Source organism: Petromyzon marinus, chromosome 44 (genome assembly GCF_048934315.1).
Source record: "Petromyzon marinus isolate PM22_M1 ecotype Great Lakes invasive population chromosome 44, UKy_Petmar_22M1.pri1.0, whole genome shotgun sequence".
NCBI lineage: Eukaryota > Metazoa > Chordata > Hyperoartia > Petromyzontiformes > Petromyzontidae > Petromyzon > Petromyzon marinus.
The window spans coordinates 6,535,218-6,563,175 of NC_133710.1; the positions used below are offsets into that span (position 1 = coordinate 6,535,218).

General features: G+C 47.0%; 1 protein-coding gene across 2 annotated transcripts; it reads left to right on the plus strand.

Moving 5' to 3' along the window:
• Nucleotides 1–91: 91 nt before the first annotated feature.
• Nucleotides 92–27,896, plus strand: LOC116951927 (kelch domain-containing protein 3-like). 2 transcript variants are annotated; one of them, XM_076073980.1, is made up of 18 exons: nucleotides 92–169; nucleotides 2,764–2,904; nucleotides 5,407–5,449; nucleotides 6,652–6,730; nucleotides 9,277–9,365; nucleotides 9,847–9,993; nucleotides 10,680–10,731; nucleotides 14,579–14,679; nucleotides 15,938–16,023; nucleotides 18,867–18,939; nucleotides 19,303–19,388; nucleotides 19,978–20,065; nucleotides 21,038–21,086; nucleotides 21,415–21,502; nucleotides 22,433–22,539; nucleotides 23,336–23,420; nucleotides 24,677–24,781; nucleotides 26,877–27,896. In XM_076073980.1, the coding sequence occupies exons 2-18, from the start codon at nucleotides 2,779–2,781 to the stop codon at nucleotides 26,979–26,981; spliced, it is 1,509 nt and encodes a 502-aa protein (XP_075930095.1). In that variant the 5' UTR covers nucleotides 92–169; nucleotides 2,764–2,778; the 3' UTR covers nucleotides 26,982–27,896. The 2 variants fall into 2 exon arrangements, with proteins under 2 accessions (XP_075930095.1, XP_032826685.1); XM_032970794.2 differs by having other exon boundaries at nucleotides 109–301.
• Nucleotides 27,897–27,958: the final 62 nt, after the last annotated feature.

The following is a 27,958-nucleotide window of genomic DNA, read 5'->3' on the forward strand; positions in this document are numbered from 1 at the left end:
GCGTGTTGCGCGTGACGTCACGGGGGTTGCCTGCGGATGACGTACGTCGAATGTTGCTTAGCAACGCTGGGACGCCGATCCCCGCCCCCCGCTGCCCCCACCCCCCCCACACAGCACGCGGCCCCGCCCCTCGCATCCACAGTCGACAGCGTTGGAGTAAAAAGATTGTGTTAGTGAGAAAGATTGTCGTTTATTATAATTGTTGCATATCTTAAAATAACATTTGTGTGCAACTATAAAGGTTTTATTTTTGAAAGTAGCACAAGCAGGGCGAGCGGTAAAACGAAAGAGCTCATTAAAGGTAATGTTTGAACTGTTTAGCGAAATGTTTTATCTGTTTTTGCCCGTCACGCATATAAATTATCTGGTAATTTATAGGTTAGATCTGTTGAATTCTTGAGGTAATTTAATTGTATAATTTTGAATGAGAATTACAACTTGTAATTTCGACCGTGTATTTAAATGATTGCCCTGTACTGTTGTTGTAGTTTGTAAACTGTATTGTGATATTGTGATATAATCGTCGTGATAATTGCATTATTATTTTATTATTTTATTATTTCCCTTCTACGTGACTTTACCGAAAGAACCAAGAATGTGTATTGTGATAGTTGTGAGGACTGCTGGTATAACAACAGGGGCATGCGGCGTGTAGTTTGTTTAAATTCGAGCTTTCCAGGACGAACATTGATATTTATAAGGGCCACGGAGTGATCAATAAGGTCTGAATTGTTCTGTAATAAAGTAGGGCACCCATAAGGGGTTGGCAGGTATGGTATAAGTGACTAATATTATTTTATTCGACGCGTTAAACAGCACACGGGAATATTCTACGTTTAACTTACACGAATTGTCAAACGGGGTTTCTTTACAATATCTAACCTATATTCTTGGTTCTTTCCGTAAAGTCACGTAGAAGGGAAACAAAATTAAAAAAATATAAAACAATAAAATTATCACGACATTTCGACTGCAACACAAGCAATCATTATCAGGTGTGAAAACCACAGCAAATTTTCGTGCAAATTTTCTTGCTGTGGTTTTCACACCTGATGATGATTGCTTGTGTTGCAATCGAAACGTCGTGAGAATTGTATTGTTTTGTATTTTTTATTCTTATTTTATTGTTTCCCTTCAACGTGACTTTACCGAAAGAACCAAGAATATGAATCCCTGCAGTCACGAAAACTTTAAATCAAAATATCTAACCTATATTAAGTGACACATTATCGCTTAAAGACTGTTGTAAAAAAAAGTCTTTGGTGCTGTTGTTTAGCGTGATGGATGTTACCTGATGGATGTTGCCGCAGTTGGCGGTGTGAATAGTTTATGAGGACGCTGGACACTTTTCTTAAATCCTCCCGCCTCTGTTCCAGCGAAATAAATGGGGGGGCCCATTTATAAAGCGTGAAGACTTTCACACCGTTCCACGACATCTGGCCAATGACCTCCTGTCAGTGAGGCCTTCGGCACTTCACGTGACAGCCTCGATGTGCACCTAGCCTGGCACGAAGCGCCGCGGTGACGTCGGCGCCACTTAATCAGCGAATGCTGTTGTTTGGCGTTAAATACCAGTGTAATTGTGAGCAACAACACAAAACATGTAAAGAGTTGAGGCAATGCGCAGGAGAGAATAGGTAATTCCTGGCAAGGAGGCTTATTGTAACTATTAGAGAGGCACCGTTGTATAATTGTTTTAAAGTAGCGTATCCTATTGTAAGATGCTCCGTATAGACTCGTACCAGATATAGTATGGGGCCATACATTTAGTAGGTACGAACAAAAATCCGTGAAAACGTAATCCCTCCCCATCTCCATGTACGCACGCGAAATTTTTACACCACCCCACCCCACCTGCGTACGTACGCCTGACACCCCTCCCCCCGAATCCTACAGGACGGCCGATATTTAATCCACGCAGAAACGATCAAGGATTAATAATACTAACGTGTTTAAGCAAAAAGATAGTCCACCGTCGGACTATCTAACTCATTTGAAGGCCAATGTAGACAAATTATTATCGAGGCTTCACCCCCCCTCCCGTTTCCTATACGTACATACATTGTCAGTAGACCCCCCCATACGCAAGCTACGCATTTGGGTTAACCCCCCCCCCCTCCATGCGTACGTACTAAATGGATGGCCACAAATGTGTAATTTCCACCACTGGCTTGGAGACATTGTGCCATGCATTAGGACCATTGCGTAATGTCGCCTTTGATGAATAGTTTTGCTTTCAAGGCACTTATATATTCTTTCTTTCTTTTAACAAGGCGGCAGCACTATGTTCTGGAGGTATATTCCAATGTTTGCATGTATATGTTGAACTTCTTTTGCATCGTACGTAGCCAACCGTGCTAATCGGAGGTGGGGACCATCTGCGCATTGCAATCGGTGCATTCATGTCTAAAATCACCTGTGGAAATGATGATGGGTCCCTTTCAAAACGGGTTAACGGTTATCGTCTTAACAACCCTCAATTATATAGAACGTGCTGCTTCGACATCGGGGATTACGAGCGAGTTGATAACATATGACGGTAACTTGAATGTTAATATTTAATCATATGTATGGCCAGCACATTACATAATGCTGCGTTGCATCACTAGTGATTTTCCCTTGTGTGTTTTATACATGTGTGTCGTGTGCATACTTTGACCGACGTACCAATTGTGCCTGAAGTAGGAAGTCGTTAATTGGTGCATATAATCTTAATGGCTAAGACATCCATTTATTCATCATTTGTCTTTCTCGCTTGCACAGAGCCCGAGCCCAACGATGGCACTGGTGAGCGGCCAGTGGGTTGAGCAGGAAGTCAAAGGGTCACCACCGAGTGCTCGACACGGCCATGCCACCGCTGTCGTGGGTGACATCGCCTTCACGTTTGGAGGCTGCAGCACGGAGGTGCCTGCGTGGGGAGGGAGTTGACGGCCCTTCGGGAGTAACCGTGTCTCCCAACTCTGTCTGTCCAGCCTCACACCCTTCAGGAGCTGCCACTCATTGTAATGCATTCCTACTGAAGTGTGTGTAGCGCAAGGTGGCCTAGGGGCCCACAGGGATTCGCCCACTCAAATGTATTTACCAACTGTAGCGAACAAGACAAAGATTCCCCTTAACGAACTGTTGGGGCAATTACTGTTAGGGAGCACCTAAGAAGGACGGCACGGCACACGAGGAGGTGGGTGGCCAGCACCACGCCCGGCCGCCTTTGTCTCCCAAGTGGCGACGTTTAAACACCGCACCGGGTACTCATTTGAGGCCGAGTCGAGCTAGCAAAGGCCCAAGAACCGGTTCAAATAATCTTCACTGGTGTCCGCCCGTGAGCGGGAATCGAACTCGGGCCACCGGGTTCATAGCGCCGTGCGTAAACCGCTACGCTACCGCTCCCCGACAGAGACTATAAAACCTCTCGAAGCCAGACTCGGCCACAGAGTGCAAGGTCGCCACAAGCGGAGCACGTGATGGGACTGACTGTTGGTGACCCCGTGCCCTTGGGCGTGTGTCACCTTGTTTGTTGCTCGACAAAGCGGAGACCTTGCGCTCTCTCTCTCTCTCGTTTTCAGACGTTATTCTTTTCGATAAATGTTTTGAAATATAATACATTTTGAAAAATATATATTTACTCCACGAACAATGTTATTTAAAAACTAAAACGTCACGTTGAACACCAGCATGACTATTTAAAGTGCGCAACACACGGGTGTAGTAATGAGCTGAAGGGCTCGGCGTGCCTCTCTTTTATATGTGCGTTTGCATTTCTTCGTACAGTCAAAATTCTATAACAAAAAAATGCCGGCTCTCTTCTTATTAGACTGCCTTGCCAGCTTTTTTTCCACTTTGACAAGAGTAAATCCAATCCTGCTTTTGTACACGTGGTTACCCCGTGGCACAGTGTTCGTTTCAACATCAAAGACCGTTTTTTTTGCTTTACCACAACCGCTACTCTGCACCTTTCAGTTTTTAGCGTTAAAATGCCAACACGGAAGAGGCCGAAATATCCCAAGTTGGATGCTCTCCAGCATCTTTCAGCAAAACTCACGATTCACATTTCAGTGGACATGCCTAAAACTCAGAGTCAAACTTCGATACCCATGAGAAGAAGAATTAAAAAGATATCGAAATAATGATATGTACACATACATGGACAGCCATTTAGGTAATCCACTGCTGGATGAGGGCCTCCCCAGGCTATATTGGTCATGTGTTTTTTTTTTGTTTAAACATAATTCATCACGCTGATCAGTTCGGGTTGGTGAAGATGGGGAGAACAGATGGTAGGACCATAGAAGACCAGTAAAATATTTGATTCTGCTGCACTTACTTCTGCTGCCCATAACATAACGTGGTGATTGCCCATCCAAACACTATCCAGGCTCAACCCTGCTTGCCTTTCAATATCCTACAAGATTGTGTGATTTTGTGACAGGCATAATAAGGATATATATGACACAAAGCAGGAAAAGGTAAACTAAACACAATGAGACTCATTTGAAGCTTGCCTGGTTTAATTTCAGCCACTTTGCTTCATTGTGACACTACTCGTTAATATCACAGAATGACTAGATAATTGGTCATTTGAATTGAAGTCGCAGAAATTTGTCAATTCATAAATGTAGGATGGTGGTGATTATTTATAATGAAACTGTCATTGTGGAGACTGTACTAGGCAAGCAGCAATGCATTCATCCCATTAAGTAACCGTTCTTTCGCTCATGATGGATACATCCGATTGTGCACTTACAAATTGATGTATGCAAATTTTTTACCATTGCTACATTTGGGTGAATGGACAGAATGAGACGGAAAAGGATAGACGACGAAGGAGAATCACTACAAATGAGAAAATAATAAACAAAAAGAATCGATCCCTGAATCATATTGCAACCTAAACTTATGACAATTCATCAAATTGCTGAGACGTGTACGCCTCGTGTAATCCATATTACAGTCACACCATCTCATGAGGGTTATTAGCCCGTACATCATCACATTGGTAAGTATTGGTTGGTGAAGGTGGGGAGCAGACACAGAAGTACACTATAACAATACAATTGGCTGGCACTTGCCTTCCATACACACAGCCCCGAGATAACTCTGGCAACCTATTTGCGCAAAGGTCTTCGGTCACCCATCCCAGCACTATCCAGGCTCAACAATGAAGCGTTTCTGAGATATGATGAGATTGGATGCATTCTCAGTGCTTTGCTCACAAGTAAACGCCTGTGATTGTATTTTTATTTTGGGACAAATTACAGTCAGCAAAATGGGACAAAAAAAAACAATTCCTGGGGAAGCCCTGGCATATAATAACGATGCCATCACGTACGACGCAACATTAATCTGGTCATTGCTTTTTTTAAAATTATTTTTAAATCTCTGAACGCATTGGCGTGTGTGTTGTGGCAGGATGGGGAGGCGATCCTCTACAACGACCTCCACATGCTCGTGGGTGAGCACGTGCGCACACACGCCGCGCACCTAGGGCTCAAACTCGAGCTTGGCTGATGAGCAAGTCCCGCTTATCGACTCCGATGCAATCAACCATGGCCGTAATTATAATATATTGGGGACACCCCCCCCCCCCCAATATTCAAATATTCTCAACATGTTCCGCCAAATATATTGCTATAAAAATATTTAAAAATAATTGCGATGCTATGTAAATAAAAACAATTTGCTAAAACTTGGCCACAATATCTGGACTTGTCTTCATATAACAATGCATAGATTTTTGTTTATATGATTGTGGTTATGGTTGTACTTTATTAATCCCTAATCTCTGCCATTACATACAATGAAACAAGAAAAGGTAAAAATTGTACAAACAGAGCAATGTAATACAATATACTATTAGACATTGTAAAAACATCTATAAAAAGTCCATCCCATGTGTTAGTGAATGTTTAAATATTTTAGGCAGGAAATTAGTTTTCAAATTTACTTATTTTTTCTGGGGCGGGGGGGGACCCCCAGACCCCCTGGAAGATTTGGTCCTCCCCAATGTTGACTCCATGGCTACGGCCTTGCAATCAACAACTTAAATTTCGATTTAAAGCTTTCGTGACTGCAAGGATTCATCTTCTTTGGTTCTTTCGGTAAAGTCACGTAGAATGAGAATAAAATAATAAATTGATAAAATAAAATATTATTGTGTTATTTTATTTTATCAATTTATTATTTTATTCTCATTCTACGTGACTTTACCGAAAGAACCAAAGAAGATGAATCAACAACTTGTTTTGTGAGTTACTGCTCGGGCCCGTTTATAAAGTGGCGGCCTTCCAAACTTACTGTACTGCCTCCCGAAGGCAGGAAACCAATGACGTTGCCGTTGATGCCGATGATGTCACCATACCCTGCCCATCACTTCCTTCCCAGTGGTTGAGTAATTGAACCGATCATCGGAAGAGTAATAGCTTTCTTAATCAACCGGTTAGCCTAGCTCAAGTGTCCAGAGTCTAATCACAACACTCGTGCCACACACCACCATGCCCGCCACACGAAGTTTGTTGACAATTTCAGAGTGACTCTTTCCCAGCGTTGTTCCATCGACTAATGCATTGCACAGGTACATTTCTTTTGTGAATCCACTGCTAGATGAAGGCCCATCCCCATGCCATGTGACCAGCGAACCCGTTCATATGTCCACAGTGACCCCTACAGAACTGTCGTGGGAGGAGGTTCCTCACAGTGGACACCTGCCCTGTGCCCGATTTGGTCACTCTCTTTGGTGAGTGGCCGCCCCTTGTCTCTCGCACCCTTCCTTCATACTGCCTGCATACTCCCACCTGGCCACTTCCACAATGTGAGAGGTGCATTGTGTCGTGGAAGTAGCATGGCTAGATATAATGTATGTTGAACTTCTTTCGCATCGTACGTAGCCAACCGTGCGAATCAGAGGTGCGGGGGAAGAACAACAAACTAAACACAAAAATCAGTTCTAAAGAAATGAGTTTTCTATCGAGATTTAAAAGTGCATAGCTCCGGTGGCTTCCTAATATCGGAAGGAAGAACTTTCCAGACGGTCGCGTAAGTGCATATGAAAGCGTGCGATGCGGTGACTGTCTTTGTTCGATGGTTATCCAAAAGCTTCTGCGAGGGTGACCAGAGTTCATGTGGTGATTTATGCTTTTTGATGAGATCAGCAAGGTATCATGGTTCATTTGTGGCAAGCACTTTGTGTATAATGAGTGCGACCTTATTATGCATTTGTTCGGAAACCGAAAAGCATATACCGGTCGAACATGGAGCAGGTTTTTTGGGGAGATCCCCTAAAAAAGATTCAGAAACTGGGAATTAAACTCCTGAAGCTCAAAAATTGGACCGTGTCACATATCCACCTGTACAACCCGAACATCGCACCTCCTGGATTTCAGATTTCTTCACGAAGACACTGGTGTAACCATCAACCACATCAGAACATCAACAGGTCGATGCGCAACATCTCCTTCATGAATGGAAAATTAAGGAAAAACCACAGCAGTGCGAATGTGGCCATGCAACCAAAACTATGGACCATACAGTAAACCACGTAGTCTGCGCTCCTTCAACGGAGGAGCAATAGCAAAAACTCGAAAAAATGTTTCCTCAAACCCCTCTCGTTGTGGCTACTGGGTATTTAACTCCTGAACATATTTCCACACCATCGAGAATAGTACAGAACTGTAATGCACGCAACAATCTACTGCAAAGAATACATTTACGAATGCCTCTACATGACAACACCTGCCCCTTGTACTCCTGCAATACTGTGCACAATGTTGTTATTGATGGATACGTGAAACGTTCAGGATACGTGAACACTTATAGCCAATGACAGTTTACACTCTGCACAAATAGGCTACGGCACCAAAAATAAAGCACAAACTGTCGAAACGTCTGGAAGATAATTCTAGATTTGAAGTTTTCGTGACTGCAAGGATTCATACTCTTTGGTTTTTTCGGTAAAGTCACGTAGGCAAAAAATATGAAGTAAAAATAAGTATATAAGCAAAATTTATTATTTATTATTTCGCCTACGTGACTTTACCGAAAAAACCAAAGAGTCTGGAAGATAAACTTATTCCGTCTGGGGAAGTATCTTCTCTACGAGTTCTTTTACTCACCTGTCATCGCTTTGATCGTAAACATGTTCTTTAGACGCAAGCGAATGTATGCATGATTACGAATTCACTAAAGACATTTCTTGAGGAAATAAGAATAGGTTTTACCCTTTATGGCAATAAAACAGTGTGTTAAGATGTTCAAACACCAAATATAAACTTTTCGCAACGATTCGTGTCTGCATTAACCACACGTACTTGCGGTGAGAACATGCAAACACAACATGCTCTGATTATAATAGAGGCATTGTCTTTGAAACTGATTGTTTTACAACAGAGACAGCTTTATTCAGGGCCTAGTCCCTAAAGACCAGAGGACCAGAGAACGCTAAAATTCGTTCGCTGGTCTGACACTGGTGAAACTAGGAAGAAGGCTGTCTCTGGTGTAGACCAATCACTTTTAAAGACAATGCATATATTATCAGAACAAATGTTCTGTTTGAATGTTCACCACAAGTACGTGTGCTTAATGCAGACATGATTCCTTGCAAAATGTTTATATTTGGTGTTTGAACATCTTAACACCTGTTTTATTGCCGGAAAAGTTAAAACCTATTCTTATTTTTTCAAACTTTGATACTGCCAAAAAAAGGTCCCATTTTGTAACATATATTGCTGTACATGAAAAAGTCGGATTTTGAGCATCGATCGCAAATGGCAGTTACACTATGCACACGTACAGCACTGGGTTTGGGTGGCTAACTGGTCAGGCTGGATACGTGACGGTCAGGTATGAGACGTTGTACTGCACAGTACAACCTTATTGCTTTCGAGTCCATCCTAATCCACCCGTCACCCCAACCAACCTGATCAGCCGTGACTCAGAACAGCAAGGCCCTGAGTAATTGGGATCAATGCTCTTCCTACTCAACTCGCCGTTTTATCAATGCATCTCATTAGTATATGACAATATCGTGAGCCATGCCTGTGTGTGCGCGTGTCTGCATCTGTGATCTAAACCATTCCAACTCCCAACCATGGCTGCAATTATTGCAGAGCGATATCTGAAATGGTGCTGGACATTCCCTACGTTAACTCAGGAGTCTACTGCTGCGTGTAAGCATCGGTGCTGTGGAAACAAATGTCGCCAGGCGTAGTCCTGCCCAGCAAGTAAGGCTGGTCCAGCAGCCTCTAAGGCTGAACGTGTGATCTCTGTGTGCGTGCGTGCGTGCAGTGCGGTTCGGGGCGCTCTCTACCTCTTTGGAGGCCAGGCTTCACTGGTTGCGAGTGAAGCGCTCATCGGAGTTTTCCGCTTCCACTTGGGTGAGTACGTTCACACGTGCACACACGTCCACGCACGTGCACGCGCATGCACGAACGCGTGCATACACCTCCGTGAAAACAGATCTCTGGGGAGATATTGCTGAAGTCACATCAACAAGGCCCGGATCAGCACAGCCAATGACATTAAAGCCACCACTCTTCACTATCGCAACAGCAATGAGATCACGCAGAAGAAAGGAAGCGGTGTCAACTCCTGACCTCCAATGGCCCGCTCTCAGAGTCTCATCATTATCACCAACCATCTGGCTTTAGGTCTTCCCCTCGGTTGCCATTCATGTCCACAGCTTGATAAGCTGAAAATTAAAATGACAAAGTACCTGTGCATTGCTGTGCATTGCTGTGCATAGGACGACACCACCCCCCCCCCCCCCCATGTTCCAGAGTGTGGCTTGTACGCCGTTAGCATAGCGAGGCCACGCTAACGCCTCCGCCTCTTGCCCCGTGTGCCTCTTGCGAGCAGATTCTCTGGGTTGGGAGAAGGTGTGCGGGGGCGGCTTGGCCCCCCGTGCCCTCTGCCCAGCCGTGGCGGCGCTGGGAGACGACATCTACGTTATGGGAGGTGTGCGGGGAGGCCAGGCGTGCAACGACATGTTCCAGTTCAACACGGGTACGTGCGAGTGCACGCAAGGGAGGACCCCCCCCCCTCCCCCCCCCGGTGGTGGCTGTCCTGATGTTTGCACGTTGGTGAACGCAGCACTGGCCTGCAAAGGGGGGTGGGGTGTTGGGATTAGGCTTGTGCGTGTCGAGTAAAGATGATCCTTGAAGTGGCTAGTTGGCTCAGAGCACTGAGCTGGCACTGCTGAGCTGGGTTCAAATCCGGGCAGCCGCCTATAAGATTAACACTGCATTCTTAAGTGTAGCGAGATCATGGTCTCAGCCCGGTCACCAATTACTTTACAAAAAAAACAAAAACTCATTGCATGAAATTTGATTCTTCACTTACTTTGGCCAAATTCCAAGAATTAAAAATATCGGTTCGGCTGTCATGCAATGATCATTGTTGTCAGTGACAGGTTACTTGAAGGGATCTCAGCGGTAGTGCTCTGCAAAATTTCTCAATGGATACTTCGTCTCGTGACATGATGCCGATTACCTAGTCGGGATGAAAGTGTAGAAAAAGACAAAAATATAAGGAAACAAAGTCAAAACTGCTAACAAACACGGGTGCCATAAGCGTAAAAGTATCGTTATTTAACTGGGCGATTTTCAGCACGGCTAATGACTTAACCGCCGCTGCCCTGCCTCCCCCTACCCCGGTCCGCTCACCCGACGACAACTCGCGACATATGGCAGTGTCTCTCACCTGGACACCCGTGCACACTTTCGGCGTCGCTCCATCCCCAAGGTAACTCCACAACAGTGAAGGCTCGAAGCACCGTGCCACCCTTGCCTCTCTCGCAACACCCCCGCCCAACCACCCCGCCCAACCACCCCGTGTTCTTTCTCACACAGGGTGTCACCATTGAGACGGCGATAGGTGCCATGCTTACAAGGCTAGGGCATTGCTAGGCATCGGACACTGCATTGGTCATTGCATCGCACGTTTTCAGATGCCCTCCTGCAGCTATCCGGAACACCCTTCATTCCGATATTAGGAAGCCACTGGAGCTAAGCACTATTAAATATGGATTGAAAACTCATTTCTTAAAGATTGCTTTTTATGTTTAGTTTGTTTTCCTTGTCCCGCACCTCCGATTAGCACTGTTCGCTACGTACGGTGTGAAAGAAGTTCAACATATATACATTTCTTTAGAACGCCTTTTGGTGTTTAGTTTGTTGTCCTCCCTCCGCACCTCCAATGAGCACAGTTGGCTACGTAAGGTGTAAACTAAGTACATACAATGATTAACGCCTCTCCCCTGCCACCAGCCTTCACAGATTCAGTGAATTGCCACGATTTGGCGGCATGATTCCATTGAAGAATAGATGCTTCCCTGTCTCGTTTCGCTGTCTCACATGTATGGTCTGTCTCATTCAATCCATTTAACCTGAAGGTAGATTAGCATATAGTTTAAATACGTTTCTAGAACGTGTAAATCAGATCCTTACACACATGAGCGGAATGATCGATTTTAAATCGATACATTTTTACTTGAACCTTCGTGGAAAACTGGGGTGGAAGGCCCAGTGGTTGATGGCTAGACGTTTGCCACAGTATCGGTGATGAAACAGAAGCCTCCACTGCTTATTTATTTACATTTCAATTAACGTCTTGACAATTTTGCAATTGTAGATCACGATTATAGATCGTGTTTTCGGATCTGAGAAATTAGAATTCTGATCGTGGCTGGGATTATTTACCCAGGATGAGTTTGGGCGTGAACTTCAGCAAGTATATATGTAAAAAAAAAGTTGGACGCAATGAGAAACGCAGCCACATTGTGCCTTTGCTCAACCACCACTCCCTCGTGTCCAGTAAATTATTAATCAGCACAAGCGTTTAGAGGGGGAACGTGATAACTCAGTACATGCGCGCGCACACACACATACACAGCACCCATGCAACCACAATAGCACGGGTCTCACAGGTCCGTTGCTATGTTCACCGAGGAAAGCAAGCGTGGTGCGACTCCTCCTCCGTGTGGCTGATGTTGATGTAGAGCAGGGGGGGGTCGTGGCAACCTGCGACTCCGAAGGCGCATGGCGGCTCTTTCATGGACTGTTTTGTGACGTTGTTCACACGCAGTGGTGGATCTTAAAATATTGTTTTTTTTTTCTCGAATTAAAAACAAAGATGTCTCTTCTTGTCATTTTGGTTGCCGACTCCTGATGCAGAGCAACAACTATTATTTTACATCGTGGGTGGTTGAGCCAGACCAGTGCGTCCGGAGTAGCACAGTGTATCGTGCTCTGATGTCTCTTTCTGCTTCTCCATATTTGAACGTATTGGCGGCACACCGGTGGTCCGTGATTCGCAACCCCGGTCAGAAAATCTTGCGGGGTGTGCGTCAAAATCAGTTCTTGTGATGTCGAAGAAGTCAGAAGATGAACGTTATGAGCAGCTGAACACGAAGCTTCACAGCCTGTTGCCATATAGCAGCACCCAGTCTGATGACGATTGGTTCCATGTTCCGAAAGGCTGATTTGTACTCGTGCCCTAGACTTGGTCGAACGGTTCCTCAATTAATTTCCAGAATAATTTATTGGCGGACGGTGGAATCAAAAGATTACGACTCGTGATGTTACACGTCCGAATGGGAAAGCAGCTGCTGAATGTTAGTGCAACTTCCTGATGGAGAGCCTGCAGCCCACTCAAGGGCAGCAGTGACATCGGCAGACTGTTTTATAAAGACCGGTGTGTTATTGTTGCACCGATGTACTGCCAATATGTTCACTTGTATTTGTGAATCGGGCATTGAGTCGCTGTTCTGGGTGGTGCCCACAATCGCCACACATTGCCAGAGTTTTTATTTTCCATTTTTTGCCATCATGAAGTATCCGCATCTGCCACTGTTTGTGTGTGCGGATGAGGGTTTAGAGTTTGCGGCCCATAAGGAGTGACGAAAGATCGTAGCCAGGGATCGTAGCCATCGGGTCTCTTAGGAGATGTTTGTTCGTGACTTCTTGCGAACTCCCTTGGCTTTCCAAGCATCTTCTTAATTTTTTCGGTAAAGTCACGTAGAATGGAAATCATAAAATAATAAGCATCGTCAAGTCTGGTGACTCGCAAGCGCTGTGACTCACCACTACAGAGATATCCTCGACGGTCTACAGCCACGCAGACTGTGGATGTGGGAGTTGTTACCGAGCGCCTATTAAGGCAGGCAAAGCACACGACGAGGGGGCCGTTGTGGCTGTTGTGATTTACGTGTGGCCACCTTTGCCACCAAAGCGCTGATGTGCACACAGCGCACCAGGAACCCATTCAAAAGCGTAAACCTCACAGCCCTTTGCCAGTCCACTGCTAGATGGAGGTCTCCCCACATCGCGTGGGTCATGGGGGTTATTTGACCATACTCTACCATGTTGGTTTCGCGGGAAGGTTCAAGCCTGCTTATATTCCTTCGCCGATGACCAATTATAACTGAATCGCCCAGAATGCAAAGCGCCTGGTATCCTCCGACCTCACAATCTATGGATATGCCTTAGTCCATATTCACATCTCACACTGCTGACTAAACCCTACCCACGACTGGTGATGGGAGACACTGGTTGATTTTTCACCATGTAATCCGACAAACAGGGACATTCGGGAACGCAAGAAGAAGGTTGTTTGTGTAGTGTATACCCGGTCACATGCATTGTTCATTTTGTCAACAAAATTAGTGACAGTTTTTAAAAGTAAGGTAGCGTTCACTATGAGTCGATAAAAATCATCAAGTACAACGATGACAACGACCCACGAATATTATTATCATCACCACCATCACCACTAGACTATGACTTCCCACCAAAGACCAATGCGTGACCGACTGTGAAGAGACGAAATTAACGAGTTCGAATGAAGGTGCACACTTAAGATAATGTTAGAACGTTATTCGAGACAGCAGCGCACTGAAGATGGTCAACCTTGATAATTGGCTATATGTGTATATGAAGATTTTCCGAGTTCACTGATTGGCTGGCTTGGTCATAATATTGATTTTGAGGGAAATTGCACAACCCTCGCATCAACATAGATAACATTATTTGGCGATGCAGCTGCATTGGCAGTGCTGCACATGCACAATGAACTTAAAAATCACAAAACAACGCAACGCATTTGTCAATAACACCGTGGCCTTCGAAGGGAAAAAATATAACAGACGAAGATTCTGGCAATGCGCCTTATTCACAGCACATAAATACAGCGGCCAGAGAGATTATCCACTGTGTCTCTGGCCTCTCAGTTAATGTACTAACAAAAGAGTGTTTGACCGCTTTAGTCAAGGAGACTAAGAGAATACCTGAATTAAATCCACCGACTTATACTTGACGAATCGTCCACATTATCTTCATTTAGACCAGGGGTCGGCAACCAAAATAACAAGAGCCATTAAAAAAAAATTACGTACTAAGAGCGCGCAATGCACTTGTTGAATACGAGACGCTGGCCCTTAGTAAATTACTGTCACGAAGCAGCTGTCCTCATTAAAGCTCCGCATGCGTCTCCGGAGCCGCAGGCTTGCCGACCACTGATTTAGACAAAGGCTGTGACCAAAGTCAACAATGCTGACTAAATAAAATATCGGGCGATCGCATGTGCTTGACAGGTGTGACCATGGCATGACAGCTGTTGGCACGCTACTCTACGCATTCGGAGGGTTCGGAAGCGACAAAGTGTCCTACAGTGACGTGCACGTCCTCGACACAGGTACGCACGCACACACACAACACAAAGACAAAGATCTCCCATGTAGACCACATAGCCTGGTGGGGCAAGTGCTGTTTGTGAGTTCTTCCTATCAAGGGTGGCACAGAGCGTACGAAAGGGTGGTGTGGCCCGTGCATCACGGTTGGCCGTCTTTATCTCCCCAGAACTGATTTCTACACGTCACACGAGGTCAGAGGTCGGCAACATGCGCCTCTTCAAGGACTGCTTCGTGACGTTATTTATTAAGAACCCACTGTCTCGTATTCACATGCAATGTTGCTCTTAACAGTGATTTTTTTTGACTGAATTCGAAGAAAATATCTCTTGTTACTTTGGTTGCCGACCCCTGCACTCGGTATATTAATTTAAGGCTGAGTCGACCTAGGGTGGTGGGGTGGCCGAAACCAGTTCAGATAATCGCCACTGATGTTATCCATGGGTGGGAATCGAACTCAAGCGGGCGAGTTGGGAGCAAAGCGAGGCAACCACCATGGTGGGGGTGGGTGCTGGGGTCAATAACCCCCTCAGCCCCACCCCTGGGTCTGCCACTGATGAGACCTCTTGCAAAGGTCATGAACCGTAATTACAAACACGGCTGTGGGTCAGCACTGCGCAACAGGCACACTGTGTATAATTTAATTATGCTGATCTTTTAATGTGTATTTTTTTATCTTAAGCTACGGTATAAATATATGGATTTGGTACGAACCTATTTACGAGGCGTGCAACAATGCATTGATGATACATTTATTAAAATATATGTTTTTGGCTCAAGATACACAAATGTAATTCGTGTTTAATAATTATCCTTGTCTTCTTTGTTATATAATTGGCGTACAATGACCCCTCAGAGCCAGTCAAGCCATGATCTGATAGGGCAATTTCAGAGCAATTGTTGCCGGCAACGATCACCGGCAATGCATTAGCCAAGAGTTACTATGGCAACTTGGGTGGGCAGCGGAATGGAATGACAGGAGTAGGTAACCAGCGTGTGGGCAGGGGGTGCTTTGGACCCCCCCCCCCCCCCCTGGTGGCCAAAGCAACGATTTGGGGCCCCCTTGACAAGCACCGTGGTTTTTATAAAGTATATAAGTTAAAATTGCATGAGTACATCAATTCCCAAGCTTGGGAAAGGCAGTAAAAGAACAGCAAAAACAGTCCCAGACCACACCAAGACAACAGACAAGTCCCCTTATAAAATGTTACATTGTCAAGAATCAAATATCCAGCACCAATCTTTGTCTTTTTGTTGCTGCAGCCATGCTCTCCTGGAGTGCGTGCGAGGTGCGAGGCGAGGCCCCCTGCGGTCGAGGCTGCCACTCGTTGACATCGCACCACGACAAGGTGTGTTGTGTGCGTGCATGCGTGCGCATCCTCCAGCGGACCTACAAGGCACTCTCAATGGGTTAGCGCCGCGATATTTCACAATTACTTTTCGAATTTTATCAGGTAAGGCCCACTGAGCTCTATAGCTATTTTTCAGAAGCGGCCTGGCCACAAATTATAGCCCAGTGAAATGGCTTATCATGTGGACATTTATCGCAGCCAAATACTCTAATCGATTGATGTTGATTTTAAATGTGGAGATAAAAACCGAAAGACCCGGAGAAACATCCACATGACCACGGGAGGAGAACACGCAAACTCCAAATATACAGGCGTCAGGGTCGGGATCGGGATCGAACCCATATCCTCCCGTAAACCAAGTGAGGGAGTTAACATCTTGCCACCATGGCACTCAATGGGTTAGGCCCACAATACTTACAGAAATTGATCAATTTTTACACTGCAACGAGCTCCCTGAGATCTTCAGATCGCCTCCTTCTAAATACTCCGAGGTCAAGGCTCTGTTCCTGGGGTGATTGGGCTGTTGCCACTGTGCGGCTGCCTTGCTAATAAGACAATCGTTAGATATATGGTTGTGTTTAGTTTGTTGTCCTTCCCCCGCACCTCCGATTAACATGGTTGGCTACGTACGGCGAGGAAGAAGTTCAACAGACTGTACACAGAAACTATGAAAATCTTTGGGTCTCTCTGTGAAGCTATGGGTCTCTATAGGCCACAGTGGTATAGCCTGGTTGGTATGGGTCCTGGTGCAAGGGATGAAATGCTTCCTGTGGTCCGTGGGTTCTTATGGCCCCTCTGTAGATGCACTGCCTGCATCCACACGATGTACTCCATTGGTAGCAAACATTATTATTATTGCAAAGCACCTGATTGAAATGTTAGTCCATTTGTGCAGCACTTAAATTTTTCCTCCTTCATATCTCCTCCCTCTTCCCCCCCTCCTCCCCCCTCCTCCTCCCCCCCTCCTCCCCGCCTTGACCAACCAGAACCGTCGAGCATGAACTATGGTCAAAACACGGTCATGATCCGCATGGCATGGCGAGGCCCTCATACAGCAGTGGATTGACAAAAGTTATCTACTGTACACATCAGTGATAGATTTGAGACCTTGCTGCACTTAAACCCAGTATCTCAGCAGTGTTACCTCAGTGCTATGACATTGTATCGCCCCCCCCCCCCGACCCGAGCTGCCCAGCTACTGCTGACGAGTCTCTATGCGACAGGCTAAAACCTCTCACCCCACCTCTCATCCATTAACTTTTGAACCTATGTCACGCGTTGAGTAAACTGACAAAAAAATAACGCAGAGGCACAGGTCAAGAGCTTCTGTGTACGGCTTCGTTTTCCAACCACCGAGCTGCTAAGACAATTTAATTTAAAAAAAAAGTCACGCGTCAGTGCACTCCGCTGCGATTATGCAGCCACCGCTTTCTACACAGACCAGTGAGTGCCTACTGCGGCGTGTAAACATCAGTGTTACGGAGACAAAGGTGGCCTGGAGTAGCGCTGACCCACAAACTCTCTGGGCTGCTCACTAACAGCCCAGTGCAGGCGAGTGATGTTACAGCAGATTCTACAGCTGGTCATGCGCACACGCCCAACAGATGGTGTCTTAAACTGGCCTGCCTGCCTCTTAGGTCAACCGAACGAGTATCTGGTGCATCGTGTTGACGTCGCCATTCCGTTGACTCGCGACTGAATGAATGCACACCAGGAGCGGTGGTGTAGCGATTAGCGTGCTGCGCTACAAGCCCGGCGACCTGAGTTAGATTCCCGCTCACGGTCAACACCAGTGACGATTATCTGAACCGGTCCTCGGCCCTTCCCTAGGTCGACTCGGCCTTAAATGAGTACCTGGTGCGATGTGTAAACAAAAAGGCCGGGCGTGGTGCTGGCCACCCACCCCCTAGGTCTACCGTGCTGGGCTGTCCCAATAGTCTATAAAGGCTATACAGGGGATTTTTTGCGTGTCTTTATTGCCTTGTGTAAGTGAGCACGTGAGCCTCAATTGAGTTCCGAGTGCGATGTGTAAAAACTTTGTCACTAGGTAGACAAAGGTGGCCAGGCGTGGTGCTAGTCAACCCATCCCCTCCTGTGCTGTTCTGGCCTTCATAGGTGCTTGCTAACAACACTTGTCCCAACAGCCTGTTAAGGCTATACTGGGGGGTCTTTGTCTTTGTAGTGGTGTGTGAACAATATCAGTCCTGCGGACACCAAGGTGGCCGGGCGTGAATCCAACCACACCATTCTTACATGTGCCGTTCTGGCCTTAATAGGTACAACACACTAAGAGCACTTGCCCCAACAGTCTATATGGATCAATAAGGCAGCTGGATGCGTGCGGTTCTGGCCACACCACCCCGTTGCAAGTGGGGGATGCTGGTCTTGGTTTAAAAAAACTATTAAACAAATTATTATGAACTACTAGTAAACATTTTTTTAAACTACTATTAAAACATTTTCATTTTACCAGGTAAGGGCCACTGAGCTATGTAGCTCTTTTTCAGAAGCGACCTGGCTATTGCAAATGACAGCTCAACGAAGTGCCTTATCACGTGCAAATGTATAGCAGGCAACTTATCTAAACGCATGTTTCCAAATGTGGAGGAAAAAAACGGAGGACCCGGAGAAAAATCCACGTGACCACGGGGAGAACATGCAAACCCCGAATATACAGGCATCAGGGTTGGGATGAAACCCACGACCTCCTGTACACCAGGCGACGTATTCAACATTTCGCCACCATGGCACTCCTTAATAGGTGCTGACCAACAGTTATGGCCTCTAGAGTTTACGGGGTTGTACAGATGTTGTGTGTTGGTCCTTGTGCCCACGCGTAGGATATTTACGTGTTTGGAGGAACACGTGGCACAGATGGCACATCGCTGGGTGACCTCCACAAGCTCAGCCTCGGTGAAGCCCTCGTCATAATCATGAATCATCATCACCTTCATCATCCATTTGTCCATCATGTGATGATAATGATTGTCACCATTAATAAATCACCATTAATCAATCATTTCCATCATCATTTATCTTTCATTATCAGCATCATCACATCCACATCAATAATGCATTATCATCACTAAATCCATCAAGATGATCGTTATTAATGAATAATTGATTATCATTGTCTATGATCATTCATCAATCCACTCTTATAATCATCTCTGCTTCCTCTATTACAATAATATGACAGCATTGCCAACATTTAAGTTGCTGAACAGGCACTTGTTGTGTGTAGCTTTGTCGTGGTGTCTCTGTCGATGCCCGCAGCCAAGATGAAGTGGAAGGTGCCCCTGTACATGGGGCTGGCACCGGAACAGAGACACAGCCACACGGTGTTCATTCTGCATGGCCACGTGTGTATACAGCCACCAGAGACCGCAGCACCACCACCATCATCATCACCATCATCATCACCAGCAGCAGCAGCAGTATCACCACGACCACCGCCAGAATTAGTCATTCTCACGTCGTGAGAATATTATTGTGTTATTTTATTTTATCAATTTATTCTTTTATTCTCATTCTACGTGACTTTACCGAAAGAACCAAAGAAGATAGTCATCACCTGCTTCAGTTTCACCACCAGTAGCGACACCCATCACCAGCTGTAACACCATTACCATCGTCGCCGCCACTCACCTTCACGACCAGTTGCAGCCTCACCACTTTAACCAAAGATAACTGCACTACCGCCAGCAGCAACACCACAAACCACCCTCGTCACCTCCAATACCCCTAATCCACCACACTTCCATCACTGCTTATCCACGACAACCTCTATCACCACCTCTAAGCAGCGCCGACACCAGGTTGCCAATTGAATCTGATCGTAACACGTCTCGCCAACAAAATTGTGCCTCTTGTTCAATGTACCATGCTGCGATGACAGCGACCGATGAAAAGGGGAGCGTTTGGTTTGCGCTAACGAGGCTGTGTCCACAGCTGTACGTGTTTGGTGGGATTAACGAGCAGCGGGAGTGCAACGACGTCAAGGCCATGCGGCTCATCAACCCCTCGGACCGGCAGCCACGTGGGTGGCACGGCACATCACAACATACACCAAAGACAAAGATCCCCCGTATTTCGTTAACAGGCTGTTGCGGCCAGTGCTGTTAGCGAGCAGCGCCTATTAAGGCCGGAACGGCACACGAGGAGGTTGGTGGCCAGCACCACGCCCGACCGCCTTTGTCTCCCTAGTGGCGATGCTTACACACACTGCACTCGGTACTCATTTGAGGCTGTGTCGACCTAGATGAGGCCCAGGACCGGTTCAGATATCATCACTGGTATTGGCCGTGAGAATGGAACTCGGGTCGCGAGCTTCATAGCACAAATGCACTAACTGCTATGCTACACACACGACGCACCATGCACCTACAATTATCACTGTTGGCTACGTGCGGTGAGAAAGAAGTTCCACATACATTGCAAACACGAATACAAAATGGATTCTTGACTCAAATCGTGAACCTTCTTCAAATCTCTGGGGGGGGGGGGGGGGGGGGGGTGAATCGTTGAATGCAAGTGGATGAGACGAGGGCGTTTTATAATGGTTGGGCCTCCGCTGCCAATACAGTGCGGCCGATAGCATTTGATGACTTTAATACAATTTGGCGTTTTACACGGGGGCAGGGAAAGGTCAAGCATTGACCCTTTGCACAACCCCTGTTGTGTCCTTCCTCCCTTGTGAATGCCAGCTAAATCCACCTCAAATAAGGTGGATTCCGCATTTCTTTGACACTGATTAACTTAATATGTATGCCAGAATTGCTTTTTTCTTGAGAACTGCTTTTTGTGTTTAGTTTGTTGTCCTTCCCCCGCACTTCCGATTAGCACGGTTGGCTACGTACGATGTGAAAGTAGTTCAACATACTTGCAATACACACAGCCAAGTCGTTGGTCTATGTGAATGTGGGGGTTGACTGCGACGTGGCTTGGTTCGATAAATAAGACACACAAGCAACACGCGTGCTCCTGCCTGTGGTGTGATGCGTGTGTGCAGTGATGAAGGAAATCCTGTCGGAGATGGGGCTTCAGGAAATAAACAACAGGTGGGTTGAGATTTTGATCACAGCAATGATGGTGAAGCTAAAAGATGAGGATGCTGATGGAGAAATGATGATGATAAAGGAGCTAATGGTGAGGATGATGGAGACATTATAATGAAACTGTGAGGATGATGTACGTATGTTGAACTTCTTCCGCACTGTACATGGCCAACCATGCTAATCGGAGGTGCGGTGATGATGGAGGTATGATGATGATGGAGCTAATAGTGATGATGATGGTGGAGCTAATAGTGATGATGATGGAGGTATGATGATGGTGTAGCTAAAAGTGAGATGATAATTAAGGTAAGATGATGATGATATGTTACAGTTTCATACCGACACGAATTCCGAGAGTGAAGTACGAGTTGAGCGAGCCACCCAAGCAGGCCAGCACGGACTCCTCCCCCACTCCTCCCGTATGCCACCAACACCGCACCGCCAACACCGCACCGCCAACACCGCACCGCCAACACCGCACCGCCAGTACGGCACCGCCAACACCGCACCGCCAACACCGCACCGCCAACACTGCACCGCCAGCATCGTACCACCAACACCGCACCGCCAACACCGCACCGCCAACACCGCACCGCCAACACCGCACCGCCAACACCGCACCGCCAACACCGCACCACCAACACCGCACCGCCAACACCGCACCGCCAACACCGCACCGCCAACACCGCACCGCCAGTACGGCACCGCAAACACCGCACCGCCAACACCGCACCGCCAACACCGCACTGCCAACACCGCACCGCCAGCACCGCACCGCCAACACCGCACCGCCAGCATCGCACTGCTAGCCAGCTCCAGCAGCAGCAGCAGCAGGATGACGAGTGGCGTAGCCGGCGAGTGTGCACAGGCGGTGTAACTGCATCGGGGCGCATGGGCCAGAGAGGCCCACATGCTGGGCTATGAATCAGTGTTGGTGGGGGGGGGGGGGAATGGGACAGGCGACCCGATATCATTCAATGCGCAAGGTTCCATGCCAACCACGCTATGCCACCGTGACCCATAGACCTACATACCATATACTTCCAAAGAGACCAGTGGTTCTTAACCTGGGGTGCATGCACTTCCTGGGGGTGCGAGATGCCCTTTCTGAGAACCAAAGGGGTGCAGGCTACAGTAAAGGCTAAGAACCACTGGTATAGACCCATAGATTCACATATATACTCCACAGCCTTATGTAAAGAGCCATAAGCTGACATATATGCCAATAAACTCACATATTGGCCCACAGACTTACTTATTGATCCATAATGTCACATATAAACCCACAGACTAGCATATAGACTCACAGCGAGGGCTCCTGGCATCTCTGTCTGTGTGTGCACGTGTAGGGGTCGTGCCCTCCAGAGCCGCCCTTCCCAGAACTGCGGGCGGAGGCGGCCCAGGGCATCCGCAAGGCGCTGGACGCCCTGGACGTGCGGCACCGGCGACTCAACGCGTGAGTACCAGCACGGGGGTGGGGGGGGGGAGGTATGGGGTGGGGGTGGGGGGGGCGGACTATCTGCTGCCCAGTTTGTTCAGCGTTTGTCGGTTGTTCGAAAAAAAAAATGAAATGTCAGCTATTTTAATTAAATCGCAATTTATGTTTTGAACAGGTTCCTTCAATTCACAGTATTTGGCTACTGCTCTTCATTTGAACAAGTTAAGCCACTGTGTTGAGCTATCATTTGTGATTGCCAGGTAGCTTCTGAAAAAGAGCTATTGAGCTCAGTGGGCCTTGCCTGGTAAATAAAAAATAGTTTAGTTTTTAAAAAATGTTTTCCACAATTTTATCCAGATTGCAAAATCGGCGTCACGTCGTGAGACGTGAGTTGGGGATCTCTCGCAGAGCAGTGCCAACCTTTCATGATGGAGATCGGCCCACGTAAATGGATGTCACAGAACTACCTCTGAGACCTCTGGTCCACACAGCGTAGATACCAGCACTTTCCACACACATACATATATACACATATACAGTATATACACACATATATACACACATCATTGACTCATGCCTCTATCCACTGCTGAGGCAAGTGTTGTTAGCGAGGACCTATTTAAGGCCGATGAGGTGAAGTGGCCAATTCAATGCCTAGTTGCCTTTATCTCCCCGGGGGGGTGGCGGTGTGGGGAGGTGGGTGAGGTGTTGGGGGGTAGAGGAGGGGCGGGGGGAGGTTGGTGGGGTGGGAGCAGTGAAACACAGGTCTCCCTCACTTGATGATCCAGTAAATGCGGCGAACTTATATCTACAGGGAGCGTGCGGAGTTGACCCAGGCTCGGCTCGTCCTGCAGGAGGAGAAGGCGCTGTACGCTGTCACCTACAGGCGCCAGCAGGAGGTGAGGGGCTGGGCTGTCGTATGTACGTACGTATGTATGTGCGTCGAACTTCTTTCGCACCATACGTAGCCAACCGTGCTAATCGGAGGTGCGGAAAGAGTGCCTGTGGAAGTAGTGGGAGTTGATGCAGCCATCCAGGGTTAAGTGGATCAGGCAGAGGTTGTAGGTAGTATGTAAATAAATAAATATTGCCATTGCTTGGAATTGTCTAATAGTACCGTGAGTACAATGTTAATGTGAAGATGGCGATTTGAGCGTGGCACATTTGTTCCAGAAAGGCGGCACACATGCGTGAACGAAACTAAGGTTGACTTCACTTGAGATTGGGCGCAAAAGCGACACTCCTGCAGAGGCAGGGGTTGACAGTCTGGATCAGAGGTCGGCAAACCTGCGGCTCCGTAGCCGCAAGCGGGTCTTCATAGACTGCTTCGTGACGTAATCCACGTATTTATATATGTATGTATTCATAAGCATTGCGGCTCTTGAAATATTGAGTTTTGTACCAAATTCGAAAAAAAAAGTCAGTCTGTTATTTTGGTTTGCCGGCCCCTGGTCTGGACGGAGGCGTCCGGACGCGTCCATGCAGCGCGTGGACGCGTCCATGCAGTGCGCGTTCTTGCCACAGACGTCTGGGTGAAAAGCAAATGGAAGCAGCACTCTTTTGTGCATCATATTTCTGAGCTCCGTCAGCCTCAAGATCCGATGCGATCGTATTTGTCGAGCCACCCGTCCCATGGAAGCGAGACCTGAACTGGCCATAGGACGGCAGTCCAGAGGGCAAATGCCCGGGTGGGCCCGGTCCATTCCGAGGGCCGGTGGGCCGGTCTGTCGTGGGGAAATTGCAAATGTGATCAGAGTATTTTTTGGTTATATATTTTTTTTATTAACAATGCTGTTACCTGTGTGCGCGTCATCCCTTATATTTACACTCTTAGTTGATGTTAAGTCCCCGTATTCGGCAGCAACCAAAGATTCTTTCTCACCGGCCAATTTATTTGTGGACCCGGTCCAAATTGGCAAATCGGATCGCACAGCAAAATCACGCTCACATGTCATCACATCGAAAATCTAGCGACTAGAGCTACACAGTTTGTCATCCCACAACCCATTTTAACAACAAAAAAGTCCCATAGCTCGAATTTGGGGCGGTGTGTTTACAAATGCCTGAGCCAATGTTTTGATTCAGTCCGTCACCGCACGGGAGCGAAGCGATAACGTAACTGTGAGCGGCGTTCCACCCACCTTGCCTCTGGCAGGAACTGCAGGAGATGCTGGAGCGACACCGCAGTCAGAATGAGGCGTGGCTCAAAGCACGTGCGGCAGAGAACGACGCCGAGCGGCGGCAGCTGTGCACCGTCAAGGTGCCCATGTGTCTGTGCGTGTGTATGTGTATATACGTGGGGAGCGGTGGTGTAGCGGTTAGCACAATTCGCTACGAACCTGGCGTCCCGAGTTCAATTTCTGCTCATGGCCGACACCGGTGACGATTATCTAAACCGGTCCTGGGCCTCCCCTAGGTCGACTAAGCCTAAAATGAGTACCGGGTGCGGTGTGTAGTAAACATCGCCACTGGGGAGGCTAAGGCGGCCGAGCGTGGTGCTGGCCACTCACTCCCCCGTGTACCGTGCCGGCCTTCATAGGTGCTCGCTAACAGCACTTGCCCAACCTTGTTAAGGCTATACAGGGGATCTTTGTCTTTGTCTGTCTGTGTATATCATGTCTCTGTGTATATGTATATACACGTGTGTCTGTGTGTGTGGTTCGGTGCTTGCTAACAGCACTTGCCCCAAAAGTCTGTGGAGGCTATACTGGGGGATCTTTGTCTTTGTGTGCGTGTGTGGACAGCGCTGGATTATCCTACAAAAATTGAAAGGCCGACGAAAACAAAAATGTTACCATGTTTTTTTGTTTGTATGTATGATAAAAAAAAAATGTTACCATGATATCTTCAATAAATGTATTTATATAGCAAGGATAGGCACAGTGTATATACAAAGAGGCAAAGTTCATGAGGTGAGAGAGGAATTAAAAGCGGAGATGAATTTTTCGAGATTGTTTTTATTGCAAAATTAGCAATAACATCTTCAAGTGGTGTATTTCGCGCAATCTCATTCTCAATAGAGTAGTGCGAGGGGAAGACAAGCGTTGTTGTCCTATGGTTGATCGGAGACAGTTTTTAAAAAAATCAGCTTTAGCTTAGAAAAAGAACACTTCCCTTCACAATTCGAAGTCTGCGTGAAACCAGCGCAGTGACAGCGGCGGTAGCAGCATGGGGCAGCAGCAGCAGCAGCAGTACCAACTCTAGAGAGTGATCACTGAAGGCCCACGAAACAGAAGTGCCTAGGGCCGAAAAGAACCTCAATCCGGCCGTGTGTGTGGGGAGAGGGAGTGTAGCGGGAAGCGCACTTCGCTACGAACCTGGCAACCCAGGTTCGATTCCCGCTCGCGTCCAACACCGGTGACAATTATCTTAACCAGTCCTGGGCCTCCCCTAGGTTGACACAGCCTCAAATGAGTATCCGGTGTGGTGTGTACATATTGCTACTAGGGAGACAAAGGATGGCCGATTGTGGTGTTGGCCATTTACCCCCTTTTGCCATGCCGCCTTCATAGGTACTCGCTAACAGCACTTGCCCCGAGTCTGTTTAAGGCTATATTGGGGTATCTTTGTATTTGTGTGGCCATGTGACCTGCAATATTAACTCAACTAGTTATTCCAATTCCCAGCCTCAGCTAACATCAGTGGTCACGAGTGATATCTGACCCGCATCTGGAATTTCCCCAGTCTGACTAAATGGCGCACCTGGTGCGACGTACAAGCATATAGAAAGGGGGAGATAAGGGCGGCCAGGTGTTGTGCTAGCCACACAACCTCTACACCTCACACATCATCATCACCAACCACGATCAATCCACAGTTGGGAGGCAGTGTATACAGTGTTCCCCATCGCAACCCCCTCAATCAGCACCGGGGCCTTCCCGAGGAAGCTAATGATCTGACCAGTGATGACCTCCAAACTCTATGAATCACGGTGTCAAACGCAGACGCTGAATTAATAAATAATCAACGTCAGGACGAAGGCCTCCCTGAGTCGCCGCAATCCTTGATGATCCCCCGATGAGATGCAACAGCCCCAACTGCCGAAGCGGACGAATAACTGGAATAAAATAGCTTTATCGGTACGGCGGCTCCCACAAGGCCATGCGAGAGGGCGTGTGGCACCAGTCTGGTGCCAGCTATCATAGAGTGCGGAATTCGTGTCGCTACACTTCTCTACGGTGAGTACAATGTCTTTAAAAACAACGGCGCTACGCCTCCCTAAATAAAATTAATGGTGAACCGCTTGCGTGTTCCGAGATCCAGCAGTGAACGGGACCCACACCCTGCAACTTACAGTCGTCTCGGAAAGGGAAAAGGTGAAAAGTCCACACGGGGGACCTTTGTCTTTTGTGCAGGATGATCTGGTGGTGCAGCAAGCCCAGCTGCGGGAGCAGGAGGCGGCTCTGAACAAGCGAGCACTGCAGCTCTCGGCCATAATGCAGCAGTTTAAGGGCATGTGACGCAACACTCCCTGCATGTAGTTGGCCTGGAGGTCCTGCAGCGCAACAGGCAGCCGGATCATCACTCCTGCGATGACGTCGGCCCCCTACGGAATTATACATTTGATTAAAGAGCAACCGGCGAGCAAAGCAACGTGGCGAGCGGCCTGATAATCGATTACTAACGCCGTTAACCATCCTCGGGACGAATTGCTCAATTAACCCATCCTCAAGACCGGTTACCAAATTAAACCGTGGTCCTGGAACCCAATCATGCAATCAAACTCGCAACTGATCAAGCAACCAGCAATGAGCAGTTTATAAATTAACCAGCCTCATAGATGATTGCTTAATCAAGCAACGACCTTGATAAGCAATCAGAATAACAATAAGTATGCTAAAGTGCTAATTAACCACCCCATGAATTTATCTGCCTTATAACTAGGCTTCCAAGTAGCAATCTACACAGGAAACTTGCCTACCAATTAACTTACCCAATTTCAAGTTACCAAGCCTGAAAACACATCGGTTATCCAACTTGCAATGACCTTATGCAATGCGTCATTTTTTTACACCGTAACAAATTCTGCCAACTGCACCAGTCTGTACCATTTGCTGAGTGGACACTTTTTGGGCCATGCCATTTGTTAACTGGTAGGAGGGGGGTGGGGGGGGTTAAAGACCTTGACAGAAGGCACAGATTATATAACGCCCGGCAATTTATCCGATAATCATGCACGGTGGTACTTTAAACACGTTAATATTAGTAATTTTTATCTGTATGAATTCAAGGAAAAATTAACGTATTTTAAGAATGTCTAAATCACGTTGAGCGATGGCATTAAATGATCCGAGTGTTCCTTCCCCAAAAAAAGACGAATACCTGGTCTAAAAGTTTGTGTTGTGTGACAAAATAAATAACGTTTGTTGCTTTCATGAATGAGCAGTTGTAAAATTATAAAAATATATTTAAGGTATTACCAACAGCAGTCACTTTC